This window comes from Acomys minous (genome assembly GCF_964271855.1).
Source record: "Acomys minous genome assembly, chromosome: 20".
NCBI lineage: Eukaryota > Metazoa > Chordata > Mammalia > Rodentia > Muridae > Acomys > Acomys minous.
The window spans coordinates 11,870,523-11,897,665 of NC_140502.1; the positions used below are offsets into that span (position 1 = coordinate 11,870,523).

The 27,143-nt window shown below is 46.7% G+C and overlaps 2 protein-coding genes across 4 annotated transcripts; both read left to right on the forward strand.

Moving 5' to 3' along the window:
• The first annotated feature begins 8,149 nt into the window (after window positions 1-8,149).
• LOC311591219 (zinc finger and SCAN domain-containing protein 5B-like) lies at window positions 8,150-24,664 on the forward strand. Of its 3 annotated transcripts, XM_084770625.1 has the most exons (6): window positions 8,150-8,985; window positions 17,917-18,050; window positions 20,129-20,596; window positions 21,510-21,701; window positions 22,796-22,928; window positions 23,493-24,664. In XM_084770625.1, the coding sequence occupies exons 3-6, from the start codon at window positions 20,231-20,233 to the stop codon at window positions 24,182-24,184; spliced, it is 1,383 nt and encodes a 460-aa protein (XP_084626751.1). In that variant the 5' UTR covers window positions 8,150-8,985; window positions 17,917-18,050; window positions 20,129-20,230; the 3' UTR covers window positions 24,185-24,664. The 3 variants fall into 3 exon arrangements, with proteins under 3 accessions (XP_084626751.1, XP_084626750.1, XP_084626752.1); XM_084770624.1 differs by lacking the exon at window positions 8,150-8,985 and having other exon boundaries at window positions 17,722-18,050; XM_084770626.1 differs by lacking the exon at window positions 8,150-8,985 and having other exon boundaries at window positions 17,722-18,050; window positions 23,496-24,664.
• LOC311590929 (coiled-coil domain-containing protein 12-like) lies at window positions 10,403-11,065 on the forward strand (the record flags this gene model as incomplete). The annotated part of the gene is made up of 1 exon (XM_084770222.1): window positions 10,403-11,065. The coding sequence occupies one exon, from the start codon at window positions 10,403-10,405 to the stop codon at window positions 10,901-10,903; it is 501 nt and encodes a 166-aa protein (XP_084626348.1). The 3' UTR covers window positions 10,904-11,065.
• Window positions 24,665-27,143: the final 2,479 nt, after the last annotated feature.

Consider the following 27,143-nt stretch of genomic DNA (forward strand, 5'->3'; position numbering starts at 1 on the left):
GCAGAAGGAAGGATCATAGAATCCATTCTGTTGGTCTGTGTCTTCTGTTTGGTGAATTGAGACCATTCATGTTGAGAGCCGGTGGTGGTGGTGGTGGTAGGGTGTGTGTGTGTGTGTGTGTGTGTGTGTGTGTTTCCTCTTATTAAATTACTGGTCTGGGATTATTTATTCTCTGTGTTTTTTCTGATGTAGTTAATCCCAATAAGCTCGAATTTTTCTTCTAGCATCCTATGTACGGCTGGATTTGTATATAGATACTGTTTAGATTTGACATTATTATGGAATATCTTTTTTTTTCCAATATGGTGATTGCCAGTTTTGCAGGGCACAGTACTCTGGGCTGGGTTCTGTGGTCTCTTAGAGTCTGCAGCACATCTGAGCCGGCCTGTCTGGCTTTTAGAGTCCTCATTGAGAAATCAGGTGTAACTCTAGCAATCTACCTTCATATGTTGTTGCTTGGTCTTTTTCCATTATAGCTTTTAATATTCTCGGTTGTTGTTCCCTATGTCTAGTGTTTTGATGATCGTGTGTCGAAGAAAGTTTCTTTTCTGGTGCAATCACTGTGATGTTCTATGTGGTTTTTATGCTTTGATAGGCATCTCCTTCTTCAGGTTAGGGGAATTTCCTTCTGTGATTTTGTTGAAAATATTTTCTGTGCCTTTGACTTGGGTTTCTTCTCCTTTCTCTATTCCTATTATTTTTAGATGCGGTGTTTTCCTGGTCTTTCCTATATGTTTTGTTTCGGGAGATTTTTTAGATTTAACTTTTGACTGAGGTATTCATGTTTTCTGCCCTGCCTCTGATGCTTGAGAGTCTTGCTTCCATCTCTTGTATTTTGTTGGTGAGGCTTGCTTCTAAGCTTCCTTTTTTTTTTTTCTTCCTAAGTTTTTCACTTCCAGATTTCCCTCAGTTTTGTCTCTCTCTCGCCCCCTCCTCGCCCCCTCTCTCTTTTGGCTTTTCAAGACAGGGTTTACCTGTGTAGCCTTGGCTGTCCTGGACTCGCTTTGTAGACCAGGCTGGCCTCGAACTCACAGTGATCCACCTGCCTCTGCCTCCTGAGTGCTGGGACTAAAAGCATGTGCCACCACGACCAGCCTCAGTTTTGTTTCTCTTAATTGATTTTGTTTCCATTTTCAGGGCTTGAACTGTTATTTAATCATGTCCTTCGACGATTTATTTGAGTTTTCCTGGATTACCTTTTTAAAAGGGATTTATCCATTTTTCTCTTTAAAGACCTCCATCATATTCACACAGGCTGCTTTGAGTCTTTTCCTTGCACTTCTGCTATGTTGTTGCAGTGCTCAGGGCTGCTGTGGTAGGGTTACTGGGCTCTAGTGCAGACAAACTGTCCTCAGTTGCTTGTTTTTACATTGAGGCATCTGCACTGTGAAGGTTGTAATTTCAGGTCCTGGAATCTGGTCTTGCCTTTGCTTGGTATGTGGGTGTGTGTTCTGTTCTGTGGCTTCTGTTTCCTGTTTGGCTTTTAGGAGAGTCTGGTAGCTGTGTACTGCCTCGTAGGAAATTCTCCTGGGATCGTGATAAGCGTGCACACTGCGGGTTCCAGTTAAAATTTGTTTCTGGGTCGTGGGAGCAGTGACACTTAAGAATGGGGATGGGAGCCGGGCAGTGGTGGCGCACGCCTTTAATCCCAGCACTCTGGAGGCAGGGGCAGGTGTATCACGGTGAGTTCAAGGCCAGCCTGGTCTACAAAGTGAGTCCACGCTAGCCAAGGATACACAGAGAAACCTTGTCTCAAAAAACAAAAAACAAACAAACAAAAAAAGGGATGGGTTAGGAGGCTGGTGCTCTTGGGTCCACAAGAGGAAAGAAAGCAGCATCGTGCCCCCCCCCCACCCCACACAGCGAGTGAGGGCGGGGGGATGAGGCGGGGCGGGGGCGTGGCAGGAGGATGCAGGGCAGGGCGGTGCAGGGAGTGAGACAGGGCCATAGCACGTCTACTGTTGGGGGATGAGGTTTGGGGATTGGACTTGGAGGAGAGAGGTGGAGATCCGAAGCCAGTCTATCAGCTAGGATGAAGCAATGAATAAGGAGGCGAGTTTAGGAGGAGACCTGTGTGGTCCACCGGAGATGTGGGCAGTGGGGTGTGAAAGGGAGGCTGCAGCAGGGGGGTTCTGTGGCAAAGCTGAGGATGAGAGCTGGGGATTGGATTTGGGGAGCAGAGGGAGAGGTGATCTGCAGTCAGCCTGACTACTTCCCTGGAGGGAATCGGCAATAATTCTTTAAAAGCCTTAAACCATGAACCGGCCAAGAGTTAGGAATGCATCTCCCTTGGTGGTGGAGTTCTTGCCTGGCATGCTTAAGGACTGAGTTAGATTCTCTAGCACCAATGGGCAAAGCCAGGTTCAGGGTCAGCAAGATGGCTCAACAGGTAAAGATGCCAGCCTCCAAGGCCTGGGTTCTAGTCCCACCCCAGCATTAACTGGGTTGGTGAATACATTTTCATGCATGTGTCCAACCCACAAAAATGAATATATTTTCATGCACGTGTCCCATATTAAATTTTTTCTAAAGCTGGATTTTATTTTATTTTTAAATTTTGTTTCATGGGATGGGTTGTGAGGTGTTCAGGGTCTCACAATGTAACTGTGGTTCCTGGGACCCACTGTGTAGATCAAGTGGCCTTGAACTGTAAGCAAGCTTCCTCCCTCAGTACTAACCCCTGAACAGCACAAAATGAAATGGAATAATAAAAAAGTAAATGTGCGGGCTGGAGAGATGGCTCAGTGGTTAAGAGCACCGCCTGCTCTTCCAAAGGTCCTGAGTTCAATTCCCAGCAACCACATGGTGGCTCACAACCATCTGTAATGTGATCTGATGTCCTCTTCTAGCGTGCAGGTGTAATGCAGGCAGAACACTGTATAAATAATAATAATAATAATAATAATAATAATAATAATAATAATATAATCTAAAAAAATAAATGTGCTGGACAGGTTGGTATGATCCGGTTAATCGCAACATTTGGAAGGTTGAGGAGGGAGGAGTGTTGCCAGTTTGAGGCTAGGCCATACTGAACAGTGAGTTTTAGTTCAGTGTGGGCTATGTAGCCAGATCATCTCAAATAATTCTTAGATCCAGGAATGGTGGCAGATACCTTTAATTTCAGATACAGAGAGGCAAGGGGATTTTTTTATGAGTAAATTTTTAAAAAATATTAAAAAAAAAAAACGAAGTCTGTGCTTTTTGGTTTTTGAGTTTGGTTTTTGGGTTTTCTTTTTTTTTCCATTTTGGTTTTTTGAGACACGGTTTCTCTCTGTACTCTTGGCTGTCTTAGACTCGCTCTGTAGACCAGGCTGGCCTCAGACTCACAGAGATCTGCCTGCCTCTGCCTTCTTAGTCCTGGGATTAAAGGCATGAGCCACCACAGCCAGCCAGTTTTTGAGTTTTCAATACAGGGTTTCTGTGTGTGTAGCCCAGGCTGTCCTGGAACTCACTCTGTAGCCCAGGCTGTCCTAGAACTCACTCTGTAGCCCAGGCTGTCCTGGAACTCACTCTGTAGCCCAGGCTGTCCTGGAACTCATTCTGTAGCCCAGGCTATCCTGGAACTCACTCTGTAGCCCAGGCTGTCCTGGAACTCACTCTGTAGCCCAGGCTGTCCTGGAACTCATTCTGTAGCCCAGGCTATCCTGGAACTCACTCTGTAGCCCAGGCTGTCCTGGAACTCACTCTGTAGCCTAGGCTGGCCTTGACTCCCAGAATCTGCCTGCTTTTGTCTCCCAGGTGCTGGGAGACAAGGTGTGTGTCACTACCGCCAGGCTCTGCTTTTAATACATATGATTCTTATACTTAATTTTACCTCAGTAGAAGTAGAAAGACAATAACATGATATTGAGGGCTTTTTTAAAGATTTATTTATTATTATACAGTATAATAATGTGAGCCAGCAGGCCAGAAGAGGGCACCATATCTCATTATAGATGGTTGTCAGCCACCATGTGGTTGCTGGGACTTGAACTCAGGACCTTTGGAAGAACAGCCAGTGCTCCTAACCTCTGAGCCATCTCTCCAGCCCCGATATTGAGTTTCTAATGAGGTGATTTAATCTGTGTGGGATCTAATGAAATAATTAGAAGAACACTTACAGTGTTAAAGCTGAGTGGGGTGGCACACCACTGTGATCTCAGCATTAAAGAAGTAAATACAAAACCACTCTGGACACATGCCAGGTCAGCCTGGGATACACAAGTCTTGTTAAATCAAAAAAAGCCTGTGATGTGCCTTTAATTCCAGCAGAGATAGGAGGCACTCTGGGAGTACCAGGCCAGCACTGTAAGGCATTGAGGTATACAGAGGAATACCCTGTCTCTAAATACACACATACATACATACATACACACATACACATACATACATACATACATACATACATACATACACACATACACATACATACATACATACATACATATATACACACATACACATACATACATACATATGGACACACATACACACAAATGAAAAGAGGATATTGGTCATAAAATTTCTGAACTCATATCATTATTGCTTAGTTTTCAAAACCATGCGTAAGGTAATGATTCCCTTTGTCTGTCTCAGATTTTGAAAGTTACAGGTGACGTGGATTTTATGTTTCCCTACGCTTTGGGGGCTGGTGAGATGGTTCAACAAGTGAAGGTCCTTGACGCCAACCCAAGGACTTGTTTTCAAATGCCTAGGTTCTCCACGGTGAAAGGAGAAAACAGTCCTGACGGTCATTCTCTGATCTCCATAGAAATGTGCAAACACACTAAAGTAAGTCAAAGTTTAGGGGGAAAAAATTCACAGGTTAAAAAAAATATTTATGGGTGCTTTGCTTACACAGCATCCTGCCTGGGGCCCAAGGGTGTCAGAATAGAGAGTTGGATCTCCTAAGTATTGACAGCTACCTTGTGGGTGCTGGTGTCCAAACCTGGTTCCTCTTCAAGAGCAGCTAGTGCTCTTAACCACTGAGCCATCTCCCCAGTCTCACATATTTAAGCCACCATCATTTTAAAACATGCACAACACAGGCAGATCACTGTGAGTTGGAGGCCAGCCTGGTCTACAAAGTGACCCTAGGACATCCAGGGCAGCACAGAGAAACCCTGGAGAGAGAGAGAGAGAGAGAGAGAGAGAGAGAGACAGACAGACAGACAGACAGACAGACAGACAGACAGACAGACAGACACAGAGACAGAGACAGAGACAGAGAGACAGACACAGAGAGGAGAGAGAGAGACAGAGACAGAGACAGAGACAGAGACAGACAGAGACAGACACAGAGAGACAGACACAGAGAGGAGAGAGAGAGAGAGAGAGAGAGAGAGAGAGAGAGGGGCGGGAGGAAAGACCAAAACTGAAACCAAAGATATCAAGTATCTCAGAGTTCTATGAAAAGGCACCATACCAAGGCAACTCATAGTTTGGTCAAAGTTTCAGAGATTTAGTTCATTACCCACAGGGGCATGCAGACTAGTCAATGACCAGAGAACTTGACACACCTGCTCATTTATTTTATTTTATTACTTTTTTTTTTTTTTTGTCAGAGAGAGTGTTTTTCTGTGAAACAGCCCTGGCTGTTCCTGAGCAGACTAGAAACCTCTTACAGGAATTGATTCTCTCCTTCCTCCACCTTGTGGTACCCAGGATAGAACTCAGCCTGTGGGGCTTGGCAGCAGGTGCCTTCCCTGATGAGCCATCTCGCTGGCCCTCCTTTGCCACACTTTAAGAGAAGAGAAGAGCATCCCCTGCATCCCGTACATTGGCAATGGCTTCCTGTTTTCCCAGAGTCTTGAAAGGGACACACCAAGCCTTTGCTGACACTGGATAGCAACACCAGCTGCACATTACTCAGTCAACTGTTGAGACACTCTCGCTGCAGTGCGGCTGCCTACTCACTACACAGCCTCCTTTCTCCCTTTTCTTTGCTGACTGGAGCTCAGTGTCTCCATGTTCCTGTCCAATAGATGAGTATTTAAATGAGTGAGCTCTGGAATGCAGTGAAGTGGTTATCCATTGCACAGTCCTCCCTCTTTGTTGATGGTCATCCTCATCATGGTCATTACTGCTTTGAGACAGGATCTCATGCAGGCCAGGCCGGCCCCAAACTCGCCAGATCTGCAGTCAAGAATACTTTGAATTTCCAAGCCTCCTGCCTCCATCTGCTGGCTGTGGGGATTACAAGCCTCTTGAGCACGTTAGTAGACATGCTATGAAGTTTTTTTCTTTTTTTAGTAATAAAAGACAAATACACCCATCAAAGTTGTTTTTTTTTTCTATTTATTTTCCACTTTCCTTCTTCAAGGCAACACAGAATATTCCCCAGATGGCAGTCACTTGACTTGTAGCAATCTCTCCCCACCAAGCGGGTCTTGCAGAGGGTGCAAGATGGGCCTCCCCTGAGGCAATTCTGTGTGGCCATGTGCACCTGAGGGCAGAGGTCACGTCCTACAGGGTGAGAGTTCTGTTCCTCAAGGACTGCCCCACTACAGATGCCAGTTCACGGGCATGACTCTGAGCTTAGTATACACTGGGGGTGCTCATCATCCCCTCCTTGGCTTCTCTTAACTTGTACAAGTGACTAGCAGACATCCTGGCTTGTTAAAAAGGGATCTTCCCAAGGGCGCAATAAAATGAAGGGTAGGAGAAAATGCAGGTGTGCAGGCCCTCTGGACCCTGTGTACAACTCTCTCTATGACATGGCCCTCTTGACCCTGGCCCTTCATGACATCCACATCCTAGGAGTAGCAGGTCTCTGATGTTCGAAATTCTTAGAAATACTTGTGGACCTGGAGAAATGGCCAGAGGCTAAGAGCACTAGTTGCTGTTTCAGAGGACCCAGGTTTGGTTCGGGGCGGGCATGTGGTGCCTCACACACTTCTATGACTCTAGTTCTATTTCAGATCTTTAGGGAAAAAACAAACAAACAAACAAACAAAAAACAAAACAAAAAAAACCCCACAGAAAACAAAAAGAGAAATAAAACCAAAACCAAACTCAACTTCATATACCTGACGTAAAAATAAATTTTAAGTGGATTGGGGCCTGGAGAGATGACTCAGTGGTTAAGAGCACTGTCTGCTCTTCCAGAGATCCTGAGTTCAATTCCAAGCAACCACATGGTGGCTCACAACCATCTGTAATATGATCTGATGCCCTCTTCTGCAGATAAAGCACTCATATACAATAAATAAATTTTTTTAAAAAAAATTTTTAAGTGGATTTGGTGGCACATCCTTCAATCCCTCCCTTTGGGGGGGGGGGGCAGAGAATTTGGCCATTCTCTATGAGTTTGAGGCCAGCCTCTTGTACAGAGCAAGTTCCAGGACAGACAGGGATACACAGAGAGCCACACCTCTCTCCCATAAAAAGTGAAAAAAATTAATGGACTTTAAGCCGGGTTTGGTGGCACATGCCTTTAACCTCAGCACTTGGGAGGCAGAGGCAAGCAGATCACTGATCTCTGTGAGTTCGAGGCCAACCTGTTCTACAAAGCAAGTCCGGCACTACCAAGGCTGCACAGAGAAAACATTTCTCAAAAAAAAAAAGAAAGAAAGAAAAATCAAATATCAAACTTAGAGTCGTATTGCTGTGAAAAGACACCATGACCAAGGCCACTCTTGTAGTTTCCTCAAGGTTTCAGAGGCTTAGTCCTCTATTGGCAGGGGGCAGGCATGCCTAGTGCATGACAGACAACTAGGTATGCCTCTGCATTTATTTTACTTTATTTTATTGCTTCTTTTTTTTTTTAGGTTTATTTATTTATTATGTATACAATGCGCACCAGATCACATTAGAGATGGCTGCGAGACACCATGTGGTTGCTGGGAATTGAACTCATGACCTTTGGAAGAGCAGTCAGTGCTCTTAACCGCTGAGCCATCATCTCTCCAGCCCCCTCTTTTTCTGTTTTTTGATACCAGGTTACTCCGTGCATAGCCCTGGGTCTCCTGGAATCAGTTCCTGGACCAGACTGGGCTGCAGCTCACAGAGATCCCGCTGTGGCTCTCTCTCCCAGAGCTGGGATCACAGGCGTGTGTGCCACCATTTTCAGCCTCCTGCATCCTAAAGCAAACACTCTGACCTCTGAATGGCATCCCCGGCTTAGGCAGATAAAATTTATTTATTTATTTATTTATTTATTTAAGTATGACAGGGCATTTCACTAAATTTCTTCAATTGGTGTTACACTCACGCGATAGTCCAGGCAAACCTTGAATTTACAATCCCCCTGCCTCAGCCTCCCCAGTAGCTGGTAATCCAGATCTACAGGACCACGCCCTGGAATTTAGGAAATTAATCCCCTCACTCTGCCAGTCCCACCCTCAATTGTAATCCGATCTCCGGGTTTTAAAAAAGACCTCTAAAATGGCATCTAGGGGCTGAGGCAACCAACCGGAAGGCAGCCCTGCAGCCCTTGAAGTAAACCCGGACGTGGGCGTTCCCGCCATTTTGCAGAGATTTACGTACGAGAAGGCTCGAGGCTGCGGGCTCGAAACAGGGACAGGGAGGTGAGTGTTTTAAATCAGGGATGAAGGTGGGTTTCCAAGGCTGTGTGTTCTGACGCGGACACAAGCCCTCGGGATTTAGCTGGGCGCCGGGTGCCTGCAGCTCCGCCCTGGGGAGCTGAGGCAGGAGGATAGCTGGCTCCGGGCCAGGGGAGGCTGCATGGTGAGGCTTCTCCAGACCAACAAAGGAAGCCGCGGGTCCTTGAGCTCCGACTGTTTGCTTTGCTGCTCATCTTTCTGTCTCCGTGCTGGGCTCCGCGTAATAACCATGCTGCTGTTTCAGACTCCAGGAGCCGATTTCATTGCCCTCGGATCTGTGTCTGGGCGCTGGGTTGCTGAGTCACGAGTCGCGTGTTAGAATTCGTTTAATTTCTTATAGACTTTTGAGATAGATTCTAGTTCTATGGCTCAAACTGTTCTGGAACTTCAACCTCCTGCCTTTGCTTTGAGAACGCAAAGCTGAAGCGGGCAATCTCAGGTCACGCATTATTTTTTTGTTTAGGCTTTTGTTTGTTAGCTTTTTTTTATTTTCGGTTGTTTCTTGTTCTTGAGACTGGCTTGGACTGGGTAGCTTTGGCTGTCCTGTAGTTAGCTGTGTAGACCAGGCTGGCCCTGAACTCACAGAGACAGCCTGCCTCTGCCTCCAAAATGTGGGGATTAAAAATATGTGCGGCATGGCCATCATCATTTAGTTTCTTTTTGTTTGTTTTTTGTTTCCTTTTTGTTTCTGTTTTCTTAATTTGCTTTCTTTGAAACAGTGTTTTTCTGGGCTATTTTGGAACAGGATCTGTAGAGCAAGGCTGGCCTCCAACTCATAGAGATCTGCCTGCCTCTACCTCCCAAGTGCTCAGATTAAAGGTGTGCCTCACCACCCTCCCGCCAGGATCATTTTTTCTTTTTTTATTAATTTATTTATTACTCACTTTACATCCTGGTATTAGCCGCCTCCCTCCTTTCGTCCCAGTCTCTCCCTCTTTTCCCCTTCCCTTTCCTTTTCCCACCCATCCCTCAGAAGAGGGGAGGCCACATCTAAAATCACATCAGGGCTAAGTTCATTCTCTTCCCTGTGGCAGGGCAAGGCAGCCCTGTCAGGGGGCAGTGATCAAAAAGCAGGCAGCAGATTCCATGCCAGAGACAGGGTCTCTCAGTGTGGCCCTGACTCATTCTGTAGACAAGGCTGACCCAGAACTAACACAGAACTGTCCTCCTCTGCCTCCAAAGTGTTGGAATGGAAGTTGTCAGGGAGCTGCCACATCTGGCAACCTATTTGTGAATTTGTAACAATGTGTATGTGAGGAACAGAACTCTGAAGCATCTGAAAAAGGAACAAGGGCTGTTAAAAACAAAAAAAGACAGTCAAATCCAGTATGCCACCGTTTTTTTTTTTTTTTGCTGGGTTTTGGTTTTGATTTTTGTTTGGTCATTTTATTTTGTTTATGGAGGCTTGTTTTATTTGTCTCTGTATAGCCCTGGCTAGCCTGGAACTCACTGAGATTCACATTGCTCTGCCTTTCAAGTGCTGAGGCTAAGTGTGTGTGCCACCCTACCGAGTTGGTGAAAAGTCTTGTTTAATACTGTAATGAATACTGTTATGCCAGGCATGGTGGCGCACACCTTTAATCCCAGCACTCCCAGGGCAGAGGCAGGTGGATCGCTGTGAGTTCGAGGTCAGCCCTAGTCTACAAAGTGAGTCCAGGACAACCAAAGTTACACAGAGGAAACCCTGTCTCGAAAAACAAACAAACAAACAAACAGCACCATACAATACAATACAAAAAAAAAATCTGGATTGTGTAGGAGCATGGAGTTGGGAGGATAGAATGGAAAAATTTCTGGATATTTGTTTTGGTTTTCTAGAAGTGATTTTTGCAAAAGGAAAGGAGGGTCCACGGGGTATGGCTGCCAGTGTGGGCCGCCTTGAGGAAGAGGCACTAAGACGGAAGGAAAGGCTGAAGGCCCTCCGGGAGAAAACCGGGCGCAAGGACGGGGCAGACGGGGTGCCACAGACCAAGCGGTTCAAAGAAGAAGAAGAAGACAACGAAGAAGATGGGAAGTGTAGGTCACTCAGGCTCCGGAACTATGTTCCAGAGGATGAAAACCTCAAGAGGAGGAGGGTCCCGCAGACCAACGCAGCTGCAGTGGAAGAGACAGTGATGGAGCTGCTGGAGGCAGCCAAGGCAGAGCCCGCCATGGAGAGCGTGGATCTGGCCAACCTAGCACCCCGGAAACCTGACTGGGATCTCAGGAGAGATGTGGCCAAGAAGCTGGAGAGACTGGGAAAGCGGACCCAGAGAGCCATCACAGAGCGGGTCTGTCAAGCACTGAAAGGCCAGGGGCCCAGCCTGGCCTCCGCAGGGGAAGCCACCGCTGGACAAGAGGCCCGTGACTCACACTGAGATGTCTTCCGTGTCCCACCTGCCCAGCACTCATCCTGTGGCAAGATGCTCTTAGGTAGAGGTAGGATTAGGACGCCAGGATTTCTGTGCCCCGGCCAGCGAGGGTTCAACTAACACTTGAGTGGAGAATTCTTCTGTATAGGGACAGATCACAAGACATGAAGAAGGACAGCAAGTCTTTTAATCAAGCTCTCAAATTTTCTTTTTCAGGTAGAAGGTTTTATGAGGCAGGGGGCAGGGAAGCATATTGCTATGGCAACCCAGCTGCAGGCTATGTCAAGATTGGAGGAATTCCAAGCGGGTCAAATGCTCTGCCACATGGAAGATTTTGCTATCTTTATCTAATCTAGCTGCTAAACTGCAACACAGTGGCTCCATCTAAATCTTATCTTTAGTCTAACGGCCCAATCATGACAGGGTCAGGTGGTTTCTAGTAAATGACAGACTGCTGGAGAGATAGAAACCTAGGCTCTGAAAAGATGGCTGAACATTGGCCAGATGGCCTGTCCCCAACATTTCTGGACCTTGAGAACTGAGCCATCCAAATGTTTCTGAGCCTCTATGGGGTGAGGCCAGCTGTCTCCCTAAGACCCCCCTGGGTGGGTCTGAGCTGAGATCTGTACATATGTATGTCTACTCAGCTTTTTTTTTTTTTAACTTCTGGAAGTAAACTCCCGTGTGTTAATAAAAAAAGAAGTGATGTTTGCTCTGTAGCCCAGGCTAGCTTCAACAATCCTTCTATCTTAGCCTCCCCAGTGCTGGGATTAGATTTGAGCCACTGTACTCATATCTTTGGGGGGTTTTGTTTTGGTTTATGTAGCAAAGTTTCTGTGTGGTCCTTGCTGTCCTGGAACTCCTCTGGAGGCCATGCTGGCCTCCAACTCAGAGATCTGCCTGCCTCCGCCTCACGAGTACTGGAACTAAAGTTGGGAGCCAGCACTACCCAGTTTGGCCTTCGTTTTGAGAGTGACTCTGTTGTCACCTTCATCTGTTTTAGATTTGGTACTTAATATGTATCGTAGGGTGGTTTCAAAACTTTGTCAAAACTTGGGCTCACACTTATCCACTGGCTGGCAGAACCACAACACTGTCCATGTCCAGAGACAACCCACTCTTTCCCCTCTCCTCCGCTTTTTTAAAAAAAAAAAAAGATTTATTTCTTTACTATGAATACAGTGCTCTGCCTGCAAGTACACCTGCAGGCCAGAAGAGGGCATCAGATCACATTATAGATGATTGTTAGCCACTATGTAGGTGCTCAGAATTGAACTCAGGACGTGCAGGAGTCAGTGCTCTCAACCACTGAGCCATCCCTCCAGCCCAGCTCTCTCCTTAGGGAGCCAAGTGGTGGACCATCAGTATGTGTAGGGAGCCTAGGTCGAACTCATACATGGTCCCTGGTTTGTGCATCAGGCTCCATGAGCGCCCCTGGGCCTTGGTTTTCCTGTGGAGCTCCTGCCTCCCCCTGTTCTGTTTTTTTTTTTTTAATTGACCATGTGTAGCTGTTACGGAAAATGTCCAGCAGCTGTCAGGAAATGCTCTTTTCTGACCTGTGTGGCACAAGGGTTCTGCTTTGACTGGACATTTCTATAATTCAATGATTAAAACCAGTGAACACTTACTTTTCTTTTTAATGTTTTAGATTTATTTTATCTATATTTATTACTTTATGGGTATTTTGCACCATGAGTATGCCTGTGGTCAGAAGAAGGCAACAGATCTTCTGGAGCTGCAGTCTTAGACAGTTGCAGCTACCATGTGGGTGGGTGCTGGAAATCAAACACTGAATGGTTTGCTGCAAGACCAGCAAGTGCTATGAACTGCTGAGTCAACTCCCTAGGCCAAGGAAGCTAGGTGCTTTTCTACCTGATAAATCATCCGAGAGACTTTTTTTTTTTTTTGAAATGAGGTTGAACTTTGTACAGATAAAATGAAGCAAATTTACTTGACATTTTTTCCCATAAAATTGTAAAAAGATTTATTTAAACAACCACTCTCTCTCTCTCTCTTGCCCTCCTTTCTAAAAGAAAAGAAAGAAAGAAAAACAAAACCAACCAAAAACCAGAAGAAAACAAAACAGTCCCATTTTCTTTCTTTTTTTTTTATATAATGTATTTATTTTTATTGTATGTACATTGGTGCTATGCCTGCATGTATGTCTGTTTGAGGGTGTTAGATTTTGTAGTTACAGACAGTTGTGAGCTGCCATGTGGGTGCTGGGAATTGAACCCGGGTCCTTTGGAAGAGCAGTCAGGGCTCTTAACCACTGAGCCATCTTTCCAGTCCAACAGTCCCATGTTCAGTCAGGTGGTGGTACTGCATACTTTTACTCCCACCAGACAGGAGGAAGAGGTCCTTGGATCTCTATGAGTTTGTGGCCAGCCTGAAAGTGAGGTCCAGGATAGCCCAAGGCTACACACACAGCATAGAAAGATCTTGTCTCGAAAAGACTATAAATAAATACATATATCTTAATAATAAATTTAATTATCCAAATGTGGGCTACACATCACCTCCAACCCCTCTTGTCCCTCCAAGACAGAGTTTCTCTGTGTAGCCATTGCAGTCCTAGATCTGTCTCTGTACACCAGGTTGGCCCCGAACTCAGAGATCTGCCTTCCTCAGCCTCCTGAGAGCTGAAATGAAAGGTCTGCACCACCCAGCACACACCACCCTTTCTGACCAACAAGGCCCTCGGTGTGTCCTCACACCTCAGCTCGGCCTGCTTCCTCTGTTGGAACTTCACCTAAAATCATGTCTTTCCTGGATCTCAGTATTTGTGATTGGGTGAGATGTTTTATAAATATGGTTGATCCATTGGGTTCACACAGGCAGTTAACACCAGCGTCTCTCTGCTCAGTTTTTCTCTGGGTGGCCAGTGTATTGAGTGATAGTGAAGCCTCTAACCATCCCTGTGTGGAGGTGAATATGTGATTTAAGATGCAATAATGTTTCTTTTATGAATTTGGGTGCTCTTGGGTCTGGGCCATTAGATGGTCAGAATTGCAATGCCCACTTGGTGGATGTTTCCTTTCTGATTAGTTTTGATTTGAAGTCTATTTTATTAGGAATAAAATGGCTACCCCAGCTTGCATCTTAGGCGCATTTGCTGGAAATCTTTCCCATCTTTTTCCATCCTTTTTCTCCTGAATTGGCAGCTCTCCTTGATGTGAGGTTGGATGCAGCAGAAGGATGGATCTGAGAGTCCATTCTGTTGGTCTGTGTTTTCTGTTTGGTGGATGTGAGGCCATTCATCTTGAGAGATGTCAGAAAGCAGTGTTTGTTTATTCCTGATTTTGTTGTTGTTGTTGTTGCTAGGTGTGTGTGTGTGTGTGTGTGTGTGTGTGTGTGTGTGTGTGTGTGTGTGTTTCCCCATTTTTATTAGCTGGTCTGTAATTTTTTATTCTCTTTGTTTTCTCTATTGTAGTTAACCCTTTAAGCTGGAATCCTCATTCTAGCACCTTCCGGAGGGTTACGTTAGTGGATAGACAGTGTTGAAAATTGACTTTTTTTAATCGAATATCTTATTTTCTCCATCTATGGTGATTGCTAGTTTTGCAGGGCACAGAAGTCTGGGCTGGGTTCTGTTGTCTCTTAGAATCTGCAGCACATCTCAGCTGGCCTGCCTGGCTTTCAGAGTCCTCACTGAGAATCCCAGCCCTCAGGAGGCAGAGGTATGTGGATCGCTGTGAGTTCGAGGCCGGCATGGTCTACAAAGCAAGTTAAGGACAGCCAAGGCTCTACAGAGAAACCATGTCTAAAAAAAAAAAAGAGAGAGAGAGACAGAGACAGAGAAGTTGAGTGTAATTCTAATGTGTATACCTTTATATGTTCCTTTGTCTTTTCCTAAAACCAAACCAAACAAAGCAAGAACAGAAGTGTCTTAGAATTTTCTTCTTGTGAAAAGACATTATGGCCAAAGGGACTCACAGTTTGCTCAAAGTTTCAGAGAGTTAGTCCATTATCCACAGGGGGCATGCCGACTAGTCACTGACCAGAGAACTGGGCATGCCTTCTTGCTTATTCGATTTTTTTTTTTACTTCCCTTTCCCCCCAATAGAATGTTTCTGTGTAACAGTCCTGGCTGTCCTTGAATCACTTTGTAGACGATGATGGGCTGGATCTCAGAGATCAGCCCATCTCTGCCTCCAGGAGTGCTGGGATTCCGGGCCTGTGCCACAACATCCTGCAAGCACATCAGGATTTATTCAGTACCAGAAACAAACCCTTTGACCCACCCCCGGCATAGGAAGGCAAAAACTTTTTTGTCTGAAGTGCATCCCCCAACCTAGACGGATATAATTATTTACTTATTCATTTATTTAGTAGAACACTTATCATCTCACTAAATCTCCTCAGCTGGCCTTGCACTCACTCAATTGTCCAGGCTAGCCTTCCATTTACAGTCCTCCTGCCTCTGCCTCCACAATACCTTGGATCAGAGACCTACAGGACCCTGTCCTGTATTTTAAGAAATTAATCCCCTCAGGTTGGCAGTCCAAACTCCCAATTACTACAAGGACCTTTAAATTGCTAGTAAGGGCTGGAGGCAGTCCCTGAGTACACTAGCACTGAGAAGACAGTCCTGTTGCTCCTGGAGTAAGCAAGGATGCTGGAGTTCCTACCATTTTTCAGAGAAACCCTGTCTCCAAAGCAAAAAACAAAACCCAACAGAACAAAATTAAAAAAAAAAAAAAAACACCTCTTGCAGGAATTGATTCTTTCCTTCTTCCACCTTATGGTACCCAGGATAGAACTCAGCCTGTGGGGCTTGGCAGCAGGTGCCTTCCCTGACGAGCCATCTCGCTGGCCCTCCTTTGCCACACTTTAAGAGAAGAGAAGAGCATCCCCTGCATCCTGTACGTTGGCAATGGCTTCCTGTTTTCCCAGAGTCTAGGAAGGGACACACCAAGCCTTTGCTGACACTGGATAGCAACACCGGCTGCACATTACTCAGTCAACTGTTGAGACATTCTTGCTGCAGTGCGGCTGCCTACTCACTACACACCCTCCTTTCTCCCTTTTCTTTGCTGACTGGAGCTCAGTGTCTCAGTGTCATCTATTGATGAGTATTTAAATGAGTGAGCTCTGGAATGCAGTGAAGTGGTTATCCATTCCCCAAACAACGGTCACTTCACTTGTAGCAATCTCTCCCCACCAAGCGGGTAATTCTGTGTGGCCATGTGCACCTGAGGGCAGAGGTCACGTCCTACAGGGTGAGAGTTCTGTTCCTCAAGGACTGCCCCACTACAGATGCCAGTTCACGGGCATGACTCTGAGCCTTGTACACACTGGGGGTGCTCATCATCCCCTCCTTGGCTTCTCTTAACTTGTACAAGTGACTAGCAGACATCCTGGCTTGTTAAAAAGGGATCTTCCCAAGGGCGCAATAAAATGAAGGGTAGGAGAAAATGCAGGGGTGCAGGCCCTCTGGACCCTGTGTACAACTCTCTCTATGACATGGCCCTCTGGATCCTGTGCCTTCATGACATCCACATCCTAGGAGTAGCAGGTCTCTGCTTTTCTCAGTTCTTAGAAATACTTAATTGTGGGCCTGGAGAAATGGCCAGAGGCTAAGAGCACTAGTTGCTGTTTCAGAGGACCCAGGTTTGGTTCGGGGCGGGCATGTGGTGCCTCACACACTTCTATGACTCTAGTTATATTTCAGATCTTTAGGGAAAACAAAACAAAACAACAACAACCCCCCCCCAAAAAAACCACCAGAAAACAAAAAGAGAAATAAAAACAAAACCAAACCCAACTTCATATACCTGACATAAAAATAAATTTTAAGTTAGTGGATTGGGGCCTGGAGAGATGGCTCAGTGGTTAAGAGCACCGCCTACTCTTCCAGAGATCCTAAGTTCAAATCCCAGCAACCACATGGTGGCTCACAACCATCTGTAATGTGATCTGATGCCCTCTTCTGCAGATAAAGCACTCATATACAATAAATAAATATATATATATTTTTAAAAAAATTTTAAGTGGATTTGGTGGCATATCCTTCAATCCTTCCCTTGGGGGGGGGGGGTGGCGGAGAATTTGGCCATTCTCTATGAGTTTGAGGCCAGCCTCTTGTACAGAGCAAGTTCCAGGACAGACAGGGATACACAGAGAGCCACACCTCTCTCCCATAAAAAGTGAAAAAATAAATCCACTTTAAGCTGGGCTTGGTGGCACATGCCTTTAATCTCAGCACTTGGGAGGCAGAGGCAAGCACATCACTGATCTCTGTGAGGTAGAGACCAGCCTGTTCTACAAAGCAAGTCCAGGACAACCAAGGCTGAACAGAGAATAAATAAATAAATATATAAAATATCAAACTGTCTTAGAGTCGTGTGGCTGTGAAAAGACACCATGACCAAGGCCATTCTGGTAATTTCGTCAAAGTTTCAGAGGGTTAGTTCACTTTCGGCTGGCGGCTCGCTCGCCTAGACCATGACCAGAGAACTATGTATGCCTCTGCATTTATTTTATTATTTTATTTTATTGCTTCTTTAATTCATTCGGGTTCTTTTGTTTTTCTATTGCTGTTGTTGTTTTGTTTTCTTTTTCTGTTTTTTGAGACCAGGTTTTTCCGTGCGTAGCCCTGGCTCTCCTGGAATCAGTTCGTGGACCAGACTGGGCTGCAGCTCACAGAGATCTTCTGTGGTTCTCTCTCCCAGAGCTGGGATCACAGGCGTGTGTGCCACCACACCCTGCAACCACACCGGGTTTTAGTCCCAGCTAGAAACACACCCTTTCAGGCTCCTTTATCCCCAGCCTAGGCAGATAAAATTAATTAATTATTTAGTATGACAGCTAAATTTCTGCAGCTGGTGTTACACTCACAGGGCAGTCCAGACAATCCTTTAATTTACAATCCCCCTGCCTCAGCCTCCCCAGTAGCCGGTAATCCGGACCACCACGCCCTGGAGTTTAGGAAATTAATCCCCTCACTCTGCCAGTCCCACCCTCAATTGCAATCCAATCTCCGGGTTTTAAAAAAGACCTCTAAAATGGCTTCTCAGGGCTGAGGAGCAACCAACCGGAAGGCAGCCCTGCAGCTCCTGAAGTAAACCCGGACGCGGGCGTTCCCGCCATTTTGCAGAGATTTACGTACGAGAAGGCGCGAGGCTGCGGGCTCGAAACGGGGACAGGGGAGGTGAGTGTTTTAAATCAGGGATGAAGGTGGGTTACCAACGCTGTGTGTTCTGACGCAGATTTAGCTGGGCGCCGGGTGCCTGCAGCTCCGCCCTGGGGAGCTGAGGCAGGAGGATAGCTGGCTCCGGGCCAGGGGAGGCTGCATGGTGAGGCTTCTCCAGACCAACAAAGGAAGCCGCGGGTCCTTGAGCTCCGACTGTTTGCTTTGCTGCTCATCTTTCTGTCTCCGTGCTGGTCTCCTCGTAAGAACCATGCTGCTGTTTCAGACTCCAGGAGCCGATTCCATTGCCCTCGGATCTGTGTCTGGGCGCTGGGTTGCTGAGTCACGAGTTGACTGATTAGAGCTGAGATTAGAGGGGTGCGCCAGCATGCCCCGCCGAAGTTGCTTATTTTATTTTATACTTTTGAGATAGATTCTAGTCGTTCGACTCACGCATTCCTGGAACTTCAACCTCCTACCTTAGGTTGGAGGAGTCAAACCAGAGGCGGGCACTCTCAGGGCCAGCATTGTTTTTTGTTTAGTTTTTTTTTGTTCCTGTTGTTGTTTTTGTTTGTTTGTTTTTGTTGTTTTTGGAGACAGAGCTTTACTGTGTAGCCTTGGCCATCCCGTAATTAGCTATATAGAGGAGGCTTGCCCTGAACTCAGAGATACACCTGCCTCTGCCTCAGGAGTGTTGGCATTAAAGGCGTGCCCCACCTCGCCCGGCTAAATGTGTGAGTTTATAACAATGTGTAGGGGAGAAACTGAACCCAAGGTATCTAAAAACAGAAAAGGGGCTCTTAAAATAAAAAAAATCCCAGCATGAACCAGTCTACCACCCTTTTGGGTGGGTTTGGTTTGGTTTGGTTTTTATCTGTTTGAGTTTTGTTTTGTTTTCTTTTGTTTTGTTGAAGCAGGATTTCTCTGTATAGCCCTGGCTGTCCTGCAACTCACTGAGGTTCACTTTCCTTTGCCTTTCAAGTGCTGAGATTAAAAGTGTGTGCCACCATACCCGGTTGGTGAAAAGTCCTGGTTAATGCTATCAAGAATACTGCTACTAAAAAAAAAAAAAAAAAGAATACTGCTACTAAGTCAAGTGGTGGCGGTGGCACATGCCTTTAATCCCAGCACTCGGGAGGCTGAGACAGGCAGCTCTCTGTGAGTTTGAGGCCAGCCTGGTCTACAAAGTGAGTCTAGGACATCCAGGGCTACGCAGAGAAACCCTGTCTCTGTAAAAACAAAGCAAAACAAAGCAGAAAAGAATCCTGTTACTCCTTTGTCCAGATGGTGGAAATGATCTACCCATACACATTTTGTGGTCCAATCAGGAGCTATTGATTCCTCAAATCCGAAATGTGTAGGAACATGGAGTTGGAAGAATAAAATGGACAAACTTCTGTATATTTGTTTTTGCTCTAAAAGTAATTTTTTGCTCTGTAGCCCAGGCTAGCTTCAACCAACCCTTCTATCTTAGCCTCCCCAGTGATAGGATTAGGTTTGAGGAACCATACTCATCATTTAAAAAAATTTGTTTTGGTTTATGAAGATGAGTTTCTCTGTCTGTCCTGGAACTCCCTCTGTAGGCCAGGCTGGCCTCGAACTCGGAGATCTGCCTGCCTCTGCCTCACGAGTACTGAGACTAAAGTTGGGAGCCAGCACGACCCAGTTTGGTCTTTGTTTTCGATAATGAGCCTCTTGTAGCCTTCAGCTCCTTTAGATTTTTGTACTTAATATTTTGTCAAAACTCAGGCTCACATTTATCCCCTGGCCGGGATTACAGGTTCAACTCCATCCTCCACAGCTACAATAGAGTAATTGATTTGACAGAAACTAACTTGGGCGCACAGGAGTATCGGGGCCCACACATCGAGGCCAGAAGAAGCTTATCCGAGTTGGATCAGTGCCTGCACGAGATAGGTCCTGTGTGCTTGGATGACACACCTTTAGCACTGAGCCGTTTCACTGAACTATGGGGATGGATTAATTCCCTCTGTCCTGTACACAGTCCCAGTGTGATTAGGGAGGGTATGCTATGAAACCTGAAGAAAGTTATGAGACTTAACAGAATTAAACTAAACCACTTCCTTCTTTCCTTCCAGGCGTCTGGACCAGCCTTGAGCCTACTATCTCTGCATCTGCTGAGACAGTTGTCACTGGGATCTTGTCAGAGGCCCAGGGGGGCGGCGATATTCACCACAGTCATGGCGACAGCTGTACCACTAGGCAGCCAACGCCCGGAGCAGCCGCCGTCACTGATGTCCCGGGAAACACACTCAGAAACGCAGAGCTACACCCCTGAGGTTTGGCATGTGAAGTTCCGAGGCTTCAGGCACACAGAAAGGTCTAACCCCATCCGAAGTCTGAGGAGGATGTGGAGGCTGTGCTATCAGTGGCTGAGGCCAGACCTGAATAGCACGGAGGAGATAATGGATCTCCTGGTGATGGAGCAGTTCATGGTGTCCATGCCACTGGAACTGCAGGCCTTCGTGAAGGAGAACGGAGTCAAGAGCTGCAGAGAGCTGAAGAAGATGCTCAGGGAAAGGAAACACCACCTGTGGATAAGCAAGGTCTCTGCTGTGGGCTCAGGGAAGGACCGCCCTGGGGGCCTGCGCTGACCAGGAAGCAGGACACTCAGTCAGTGGCTCTCAGGAGGGATAGTTTTGCTCCCGGGAGATAAATGGCAGCGTCTAGGGACTTTCATGGCCATGTTTTGTCTTTGTCAAGGGGGCAAAGAAACTTTCTTTAGAAGAAGCCCGGGGATTGGACAGATCTGAAACGCTGCAAGCTAACGTGCCAGCAGGCGGCAGCTGCTTGACAGAGTTCATAAGCCCCTGTGATTTTGGGGGTTTTTTTTTTGTTTTTTTTGTTTTTCCTTTTTTTCGAGACAGGGTTTCTCCGTGTAGCCTTGGCCATCCTGAACTCACTTTGTAGACCAGGCAGGCCTCGAACTCACAGCGATCCGCCTGCCTCTGCCTCCCGAGTGCTGGGATTAAAGGCGTGCGCCACCACACCCGGCACCCCTGTGATTTTGATTGTGTGTTTGAGTTGTGGATGCTTCTTTGTTTAAATGTGCTTGTATTCTGTGCGCCACACGTGCGTGTGTGGTGCCTGCCCTTGGAGGCCCGGAGAGGGCATCGGGTCCTCTTGGAGATGGAGATGCAGTGATGAGCCACCATATGGGTTCTGCTCATAGAATGTGGGTCTTCTGGAAGAGCAGCCAGTGCTCTTAATTGCTAATCCAGCATTCCAGCACCCCTCCCACTCCTTGTTCATGTGACAAGGTCTAATGCGGCCTGTGCTGGTCTCCATCTCTCACTCTATAGCTGAGTGTGATCTCTCGGGCCAATCTATATGCAGGGAGTAGATTTGCAAATGAGCCAAGCTGGGCTGCTGAATCAGCGCAGAAACAGAGATATGGCTGAGAGCGCCAGCCAGGCTCTTACCTGGGGTCCTATTCTACTATTCTCTTTCTCCCTACAGTCCATAATCAACTCCCAAGAACAGAAATACCTCCTTCGGGAATCCAGTGTTGAGGCGGCTGAAGTTCCAGAGCAGGATATGGAATTGTCACAAGAACCCCTATCAGATGAGACTGAGGAGCCTTTCAATGGAGGCCAGGCTGGTCCAGGGCTACAGAACATGTCAGAGCCTGAAGAGCCATCTACCAGTCAGGTGAGTATGTGATACCACCTCTGGGGTGTTTTCTAGAAGGAACTAGGAGACATGAGTCTTCTATAGACTTTATGAGGGCCAGGGTTGGACACACAGGCCATAGATGTAGGTGCCATGCCTTGACACTGTTGTTCAGAATGAAGACCCATCTGCCTGCCTGTTCTTTAGAGCTTAGCATTAAGAGTGTGTAGAAAAGCTGGGCGTGGTGGCGCACGCCTTTAATCCCAGCACTCTCGAGGCAGAGGCAGGCGGATCACTGTGAGTTCAAAGCCAGCCTGGTCTACAAAGCGAGTCCAGGACAGCCAAGGCTACAGAGAGAAACCTTATCTCGAAAAACCAAAAAAAACCCAACAACAACAACAACAAAAAAAAAACCAAAAACAACAACAAAACAAAGGGTGTGGAGAAAATTCTGGAGAGATGGGTCAGCAGTTAAGAGCACTGACTGCTCTTCCAGAGCTTCTGAGTTCAATTCCCAGCACCCCCACATGGTGGCTTTCAAACCATCTGGAATGGATTCTGACGCCCTCTTCTGGCCTGCAGGCAGACATGCAAATAGTGCAGTCATAGATACTCAATACATAACTGAATAAATCATTGCTGACTAGTTTGGAGACGTGAGGAGGCGTGGTGGTGCCAGCCATCGAGCCTTTCACTCCAGCTGTGAGGCAGAATCCAGCAAGTCTCTCAGTCCAAGGCCAGCTAGGGCTACACAGTGACCAGGAAGCAGAACACACAATAGAGTCTTGTCTTTAGTCAGTGCCTCTCAGGAGGATAGTTTTACTCCCAGGAGGTAAATGGCAGTGTCTGGGGGGAGGGGGGGGGACTTTAACGGCCATGTTTTATCTTTGTCAAGGGGCACAGAAACTTTCTTTAGAAGAAGCCCGGGGATTGTACAGATCAGAAACACTGCAAACTAAGGTGCCAGCTGGCAGCTCCCTGAGAAGAGTACATGAGCCCTGTGCCTTTGACAGTGTGTTTGATTGTATGCTTGTGTGTGTCTGGTGCTCTTGGAGCTAGGGTTACAGTGATGATCCATCTCTCCAATGAACAAACGCACACTCATCATCCTTCTTGATCGCCCCCCTGTCTAGGAAGAGGAAGTTTCTCAGGGGACGATGCCAGAGAGCAGGGAGTCTGCACTCGTGAGTCCTGGGCAGAGTCCATGGCGTGAGTCCCAGCCCATCGTGTTTGTGCGTCAGGGCCTCCAACTGATACAGTCTCCTGGTGAGTACAAGCTGGCGACTCACTGGGACTAGCTACCCCTGTCCAGCACTGTGACCTGTCAGGCTTGGAACATTCACGGGATGTCCACAGCCATTAGCAGAGCTGAATTGGACCAGGTCTGGTGGGCTTGAAATGGTCTTTATTAAGTATTGGTGTGCCTCGGTAGGCAAAGGCCCTTGCTGTTAAGCCTGCTTGCTTGGGTTCAACCTCCAGGGCCCTCACTCATGGTGACAGGAAAGAACCAACCCAAAAGATGTCCCTTGGGCTGGAGAGATGGCTCAGGGGTTAAAAAGCACTGCCTGCTCTTCCAAAGGTCTTGAGTTCAATTCCCGGCAACCACATGGTGGCTCACAACCATCTACAGTGAGATCTTGTGCCCTCTTCTGGTGTGCAGGCAAAACACTGTACAATTAATAAATAAATAACTTTTTTTAAAAAAAGATGTCCCTTGACCTACCCGTTCTTAGTGTGGCAGGAACCTCCACAGGCAAATGAATACATGTAGTAGTACACTTTGCAGACAGCCTCTTGAATGTTCAATGTTGTATGTGCGATCCTTTCCAGCAGGTTCTCTGACAGTAAAGGATGCAGCGACGCCCCAAAAAGATGCAAACGTGAATGCTGTGGCACTGTTCGCCCATATCCTGCAAAGGAATTTAGCCTTCAGTAGAGCTCATCAGATCCTTCATTATCTCCAAAGAGACAACCGTCCCACTGCCCAAGGAGCCGCCTTGGATACGGGCAGCAGCGACCATAGGCTAGAGCGTGCTCAGCCACCACCGCCTGACAAGCCAGTTGTGGAGCAACGCCCTGAGCAGGCTGCTCCGCCGTTCCGGTGCAGCGAATGCAAGAAGGGTTTCCTTTACAGGTCTCAGTTCACCATCCACCAGAGGTCACACACAGGAGAGAGACCCTTCCAGTGCAACCACTGCAGCAAGGCGTTCGTGCAGTCCTCAGACCTGAAAGTCCACCAGCGCACCCACTCGGGTGACAAGCCTTACGTGTGTAGCATCTGCAACAAGGGCTTCGCCTACGAGTCCACGCTGCTGGGTCACGGCCGGGTGCACACCAAGGAGAAGCCCTTCGAGTGCGAGGATTGTGGGAAACGCTTCAGCTACAAATGCAACCTCAAAGCCCACCGCCACATCCACAGCGACCTGAGACCCTTCATTTGTCAGGAGTGCCCCTCAGCCTTCCGGCAGCAGGGGACTTTGAAAAGACACATGAAAATCCATTCAAAAATGGCCTCTGTGTAATTCTGTATCCAGACAGAATCTTTTCCCCCGGGGATGAATGAGGCTTGGTGGTCCCTGTTTGTTACGTGAGGTCCTCATCTCTTGAGGGTCTTTTAAAAAAAAAAATGGTATAGTGTCTGCTTTGACTGTGTTGTTCTGTTTCCCTATGCCGAATAGTTTTCTGGTTGTTTGTTTGAGATAGTGTCTCATTATATGTCCCTGCCTGTCCTAGAAGACCAGGCTAGTTTGAAACTCACAGAGCTCCATCTGTCTGTGTAGCCCAGATAGGCTATGATCTTGTGATCGCATACACATCTCTGCCTACAGTGTTGAGAGGCCTGGTCACTGCCCTTCCTGGCAGGCTCCTGTTTCATGCTGTTTTGGACTGGTTTTGTTATTCTCAAGTTGTCAATATTAATAACAAAGTGGTTGCTGTGTTTGTCCACTCATATTGCTGTAAAAGGATTTTCTTTGCAATAAATTACATGGCCGTGGAAACGCTTCTATAGTTACTTGGCATGTGTTTTCCCATTATAATTATTTTTTGAAATCTTTGAGTTAAAAATTGAGATTCAGATCCAGATATGGTGGCGCATGCCTTTTGTCCCCAAAGAGAGTTTCAGGACAGCCAGGGTACACAAAGAGATTTGAGTTTCAGGTAAACATAGATACTAAAAGTTAATATTTTAAAATTAAACTAAATATAGATACTGAAAGTTAATATTTTAAAATTAAACTTTCCTTTAAATTATCCATTTATTCTTTTATTTACTTATTTACTTTCAGACAGGGTCTTTCTGTGTAGCCCTGGCTGGCCTGAAGCTCAACATTAAACCAGATTGACCTCTAGATCAGAGACATCCCCCTGCCTCTGACTCAGGTGTGCTCGATCCACCTCCATATCAAGCCATTTTCCTTGCGTACGTGTGGGTCTGAATGGAGTTCAGAGGGCAACTTGTGGGAGTTGGTTTTCTCCTTACATGTTGTTGGACCCCAGGATTAAGTTCACATTGTCACGCCTGGTGCAAGTCCCTTCACCACAGAGTCACAGCAGCGGCCTGTAAAATTAGTTAATTTAAAGGCTGGCTTGGGGCTGGCTGGAGAGATGGCTCAGCGGTTAAGAGCCAGTTCAATTCCCAGCAACCACATGGTGGCTCACAACCATCTATTATGTGACCTGATGCCCTTTTCAGCACTGTATGCATAAATATATATATATATATTTTAAAGGCTGGGTCACGTGTAATTTAGCCCAGGATGATCTCGAGCTCCTAATCCTGTCCACATCTTAGAAATCTGGAGGAAGGGGTTTTTGCAGGAGTGCACCATCACCCTCAGTGGTACCTGGTGCTGGGGATTGAACTCTGGGCATCTGCACAGCAGTCAAGCTCTCTGACAGCTCAGGCACATCTTCAGTCCTGGATGCAGGAACAGTCTGTGAAGGACACAATGTAGCTACATCTGGGTACCAGCTCATCCACCCCAAGTATTTTGGAAATAATGTTTGTTTGCTTCTTTCTTTCTTTCTTTCTTTCTTTCTTCTGTTCTTTCTTTTTTTTCTCCCTTTTTTGAGGGCTGGAGAGATGGCTCAGAGGTTAAGAGCGTTGGCTGTTCTTCCAGAGGTCCTGAGTTCAATTCCCAGCAACCACGTGGTGGCTCACAACCATCTATAATGAGATCTGGCGCCCTCTTCTGGCTTGCAGGCACACCTGCAGGCAGAATACTGTACAAATAATAAATAAATCTTTAAACTTTTTTGAGATAGGGTCTTAAAATGTACCACTGACTGGTCCTGGAACTATGTAGCTCAGGATGGCCATGAGCTAATCTGTTGCCTGTCTTTAGATCTCTGGGATGATAGTCTCAGGCCATCCCACCCACTACACGGATTTTAGGGTGTTTTTTTGTTTGGTTGGTTGGTTGGTTGGTTTGGTTTTTTGTTTTTTGGTTTTTTTTGAGACAGGGTTTCTCTGTGTAGCCTTGGCTATCCTAGACTCACTTTGTAGACCAGGCTGGCCTTGAACTCACAGTGATCCTCCTGCCTCTGCCTCCTGAGTGCTGGGATTAAAGGCGTGCGCATGCACCGCCACACCCAGCCTTACGTGGATATTTTTGAGGCATCATCTCACCGTGTTTCCCAGGCTAGCCTTTAAGTCACCACCATTCTCCTGGCTCAGCGTCTGGAATTCTGGGATAAAAGATTTGAGCCAAGACATCATCCTATAAAAGTAGCTTTTATTCTCCTGGCTCAGTTGTCTTCTGAGAGGCTAACCTGCCTCCTTCTGCTAACCTCGGCCTGGTCATGGAAGCTTTGTCTAATCTATAACCCTAGACTGTTTTAGCTTCTTCAGATTTACTGCTTAATCAAACAAGCCTTTAATCCCAGCACTTGAGAGGCAGGGGCAGGTGGATCGCCGTGAGTTCGAGGCCAGCCTGGTCTACAAAGTGAGTCCAAGTCAGCCAAGGCTACACAGACAAACCCTGTCTGGAAGAAACAAAACAAAACAAAATAAACTCCCCCTTACTTGTACTTTCTGAGCTCTGGGCTGGCTGGTTCAACTCAGCTGTTCTAGTTCAAACCCTTCTTCCGGCTTCTCTCTTGGCCTGGAATTGCTCTGCTTGGCTTCAAACTAACTCAGCAATCTGCTCTAATTTTCTGGCTTCTTCTCATTTTCTGGCCCGTCTCTCTATTACTGTCATGCTACAAACTGGTCCTCTCTCTCTCTCTGAAACTGCCTCCTAAGTAGCCTCCCTTCCCTCTCTCTCCTCCTGAGAGTTGAGCATGTCGTATTCTGTCAAATCTTCTCGGATTCATCACCTTTACTGCCACTCAGCTAGACATCCCTTTAAAACATGGCGCTTCCTTCTGCTGACTAACTTCACCCATGTCTGGGATTAACGGCTTAAACCACCACGCCTGGATCTAAGCTTTTCTTTACCTGATACTTGCTCTATACCGGGCTGGCCTTGAACTCAGATC